The 4384-nt window shown below is 45.8% G+C and overlaps 1 protein-coding gene across 1 annotated transcript in view; it reads right to left on the bottom strand.

The window, feature by feature from the left end:
• Positions 1–3598: 3598 nt before the first annotated feature.
• The window catches only part of fgfr1b (fibroblast growth factor receptor 1b), a 22629-nt gene continuing 21843 nt past the window's right edge, over positions 3599–4384 (bottom strand). The window contains exon 17 of the mRNA XM_030767242.1: positions 3599–4384. This exon is cut by the window's right edge and continues 26 nt beyond it. Coding sequence (XP_030623102.1) covers positions 4228–4384 — 157 coding nt within the window. The 3' untranslated portion in view covers positions 3599–4227.

The following is a 4384-nucleotide window of genomic DNA, read 5'->3' as shown; positions in this document are numbered from 1 at the left end:
AAGGCAGGGAAACGTCCTGGACAGGTTGCCAGTCCATCACAGGCTGTGTGGATGTGATGTTTAAATATGGAGATAACAGTGTGTGACTGTGTGGATGTGATGTTTAAATATGGAGATGCCAACGAGAGTGGCAGTGTGTGCTCCTGTTCATTGACCAGCCAGTGGCCGTGCCAGTCTAACTGCCAACCCTTCATCATGCACCAGTGAGTGTGCAGCCAAGCCTGACGAAGATGAATGTTCAGCATCCCTGAATCATCCTTCTGCTCGCTTTAAAGACAGAGGAGACTGGTACAAAGTGAAATACCCCAAAAGCTTCTGCCCAGACAAAACGTCCAGCAAAGGAATATTCTGGAAAAGGCCTCAGCAGCTCAAAATGACAATCACAACAGAAATGAGAGGATGCGTTGTGACCTGTCACGCCCCTGAGTTGAGCTGGAGGGGAGTCAATATGCAGGTTTCTGTTAACTCAAAAACTAGCAATGGAAACACCTGAACTTCGAAAAAATTCTCGTATATCGCTAAAAAGTTTATACGCTCGCTTGAGGTGGTTTTTCAGAAGATTCGACAAAGCAATACTTCGCAAAATTGAGATAGAAACACATTTTTCGCATTGAAGTCACAGGACACGACATGAAGAGCCAATCACCGTGCCAAAATCGATAAGACCTTGCAGATCATGTTTAATTGGAATGACTATCGCGAGAGGGGAAAACTCTGCTTTAATCGCATAACATCACTCAGTGAAAAACACAGAGCATTCGCAATTGTGTTTTGTCAAGTTTTGTCGAGTCTTTTTTTTTTTTTTTAAAGATTGCTTCTATTTTGCACAAAACTGCAGTGGGAACCTGTCTAATGAGAGGGAGGGAGTGGTCAGTACTGAATGGTCATGGTTGAGGACTGCAGTGCTCAGTACTGAATAGTCATGGTTGACGACTGCAGTGGTCAGTACTGAACGGTCATGGCTGAGGACTGCAGTGCTCAGTACTGAGTGGTCAAGGTTGAGGACTGCAGTGGTCAGTACTGAGTGGTCAAGGTTGAGGACTGCAGTGGTCAGTACTGAATGGTCATGGCTGAGGACTGCCGTGGTCAGTACTGAATGGTCAAGGTTGAGGACTACTGAGACTACTGACTCTGAACAGTCAGACTGTAGGATTCACCAATGCCTTGATGTGCTACTGAATAACTGCCCAGAAATCATTGATATAATATTCACACATTATTACTTTCCTTTCAACTGTGTTATTTTACTGAAACACACACGCACACACACACACACACACACACACACACACATATATATATAAAAACACACACACACACACACGCACGCAGGACAACCGATAAATAAGTTGCTGTGTGAATCCTGGCTGTGAATACTGAATTATACCTCTGTGTAAACTGACATCTCCAACACACCCTCTGTCTCCGATAACTGTTTCATATCTAGTCTTTTCCAACAGTTCAAATGAATCAAAGAGAATTCGAGAGAGGGGGCCTGTTTCCTAACCCACTGTCTTGTGTTAGGATGTTGTATAACAGAGAAGGGAAGTGTTTTGATTGGCTTCGATAAGGAAGGAATGTTTGGTCTGAGTCTTATCTGTAAGGCTCCCCATCACCTCCCTTCCCCTCGTGTGTGTGTGTGTGTGTGCAGGGAACACCCATTCTAGTCTCATATGTAACATTCAATATTAGACTCTGACTCATATATGCACATACTCTCTCTTTCTCACACACAGATAGACAGACAGACACACACACATGCTCTCTCTCTCTCTCTCACACACACACACACACACATACACACACACACACTCTCTCACATTCACACACAAACACACTCTGTGTGTGCATGTGTGAGAGAGAGAGACAGACAGAGAGAGGGAGACAGAGAAAGGGAGACAGACAGAGGGAGACTTCTTATGTCACCTCTTACAAACAGAGAATTTGTCACATCTCTCTGGAATTATGGGGACGGTCCATTCACCTTTGGTCCTTACTATTATAGAAACACACACATGCAAACACATACACGCACACGCAAACACAAAGACGCACACAAACACACATACACACAAAGAATAAAGATTCATTTTACCAACACCCTGATTCAACCAGTCGGTCATTCTGTCTGAGGTTTGGTTCGCATCACTGGCAGAAACTGACATCACCCAAACAAATGATCAAAGCGAAAAACAAACTGTGTTGTCTCATCAGACGCTGGAAGAGAGGGCTACAGCCACATGCTTCTTTGGACAAATGCTCGTGTGTGTAAGGTGTCTCAGAGAAGGCCTTTCCCGCCCATCTGTCCAAGTGTTAATAGTCCATTCAGACCATTAGACAGGTGTGTTGGCCATAGACCACTTTTACAGCTCGTCTAGCAGCCCTGACAGCTGTACACACTTTACATCTCACAATCACCATGTCCAGGCAACAAAACCACGGACTAACCTGGAGCAACAACAGGGTTATTCCTCACATCTAATGTCTTATTTAATATTACACAATTAAAATGCATCTACACAAAACATCTGAGATGTTTAAAGAAAAATACACACCATAAGATGAACACAAGCCTCCCACAGGAACATGCTTTAAATCACCTCCGGAGCCCCAGCCAGACAAACGCTTCCTCTCCTGGGGGGCTGGGTCCCTTTGGGGGGGGGGGGGGGGGGGTTGAATTTGACTCTTCTTGGCAGGAGAACTCTGTCTGGGCTCGGGCGGTGGCCGGTGATGACAGGTAGGATGCTAGCGTGAAAGAGAGCGATCTTTTCCCATCGTAAATCTCACGCTTACCACACACTCAAGCTTTCAGCCTGAATGCACGCCTCAGATGGAGTCAGCAAATCTTAGCTTTCCTCTGCCCTTCCAGTGACCTTCACATTCCTCTGCCGTTCCAATGACCTTCACATTCATCGCTACTCCTTTCATGCAAAACGGAGCAGCATTGACAAGCACAGGCTGCTTGGCACACCAAGAGGATAAAAGAGAGCCCTGCATCACATTCAATGATGATTTTTATTGATATTCCATTTGGAAAAGGTACTTTTATTAGAAACCCGGCGAAGATCCAGTTAGCGTAACTGCACATCTGATTAAACGACAGCCCCAGCGTAAGAGTGCGTGAGCGGCTGGTAAACAGAGATGTCACCTGTGGAGTCAGACACAGCTCAGACAGAACGTGTGCTGTAATGACTGAAGTCTTTTTCGCGTGATCGCCAGCGTCAGAGCGGTCAATAGCTTTTTATTCTGACTGAAAAAGAGCCAATGTAAACAGAAAACATTCTATCACAGTTTCTGACAGACAGGGAGACACGCAGAAGACTAGATGTGAATAAGAGTGTTATGGAAGAACTGTATTGAACAGGAATAATGATAACTTATTTATATTTTGACTCTGCTCTGTTTTTTAAACAATATTTCACCAGAGTCAGGACTGGTGAAGCTCACACAAAATAATAATTATAAAAAAACAAACGTTTACATATATATCTACACACACACACACACACACACACACACACAAAGTAAAAATATGTGTATACATATATTTCATATTTGTACAATTATACTGTATTTACAAGATATTTATATTTTTTTATATAGGATTGTTTGGACACAGTAAATAGAGAAGAACATTTGATTTCTGAGTCCTGAGGAGCCCAGAGAGTGTCAAGTTCCTGTTTCCTGTTCCTGTTTCCTCCTCCTCTTCTGTCTGATGGAGGAACCGTGTGATTCAGGACTGTATGAGGATGGTGAGGCAAACACAGCTTTTAACTCAGTCAGATGCCCTGTGTTCTCATGACACAGTGAAAATCTGTGCCTGGTCAGGTCGCTGTCTACAGCAGGACTGCCTGTCTCTCTCTCTGCCCGTCTCTCTCTCTGCCCGTCTCTCTCTCTCTCTCTCTCTGTGTGATATACGTGCCCAGGCCCGGGCCAGGGTTCATGGTCTGAGTCTGTTTAGAGTGGAGAACAGGAGGCAGTTTTAGGGGAGAACAGGAGGCAGTGTTGGGGGAGAACAGGAGGCAGTTTTAGGGGAGAACAGGAGGCAGTTTTAGGGGAGAACAGGAGGCAGTGTTGGGGGAGAACAGGAGGCAGTGTTGGGGGAGAACAGGAGGCAGTGTTGGGGGAGAACAGGAGGCAGAAAACAGTTTTGGGGGAGAACAGGAGGAGGGTTTGGGGGGGATGCGTTTGGAAACTGCATGCGGAGACTGGAAGGGGGGGGGGGCTCTAGCATTTTCTGAACGTGCGGCTGTTGTGGTGACAGGGAAGGGGAGGGAGACGAGGCTGTCCCGCTCCGCTGTCGTGGTCGTGGGAGAAGACAGAGTCGGCCTCCAAGGTGCACGCTGAGCCGTGTGTATCCATGGAAACCTGAGAGTATGGGCCC

Source organism: Chanos chanos, chromosome 3, assembly GCF_902362185.1.
Source record: "Chanos chanos chromosome 3, fChaCha1.1, whole genome shotgun sequence".
NCBI classification, from domain to species: Eukaryota; Metazoa; Chordata; class Actinopteri; order Gonorynchiformes; family Chanidae; genus Chanos; species Chanos chanos.
Note: the sequence above shows the minus strand (reverse complement) of the source record. Positions and strands in the feature narration are given on the sequence as shown.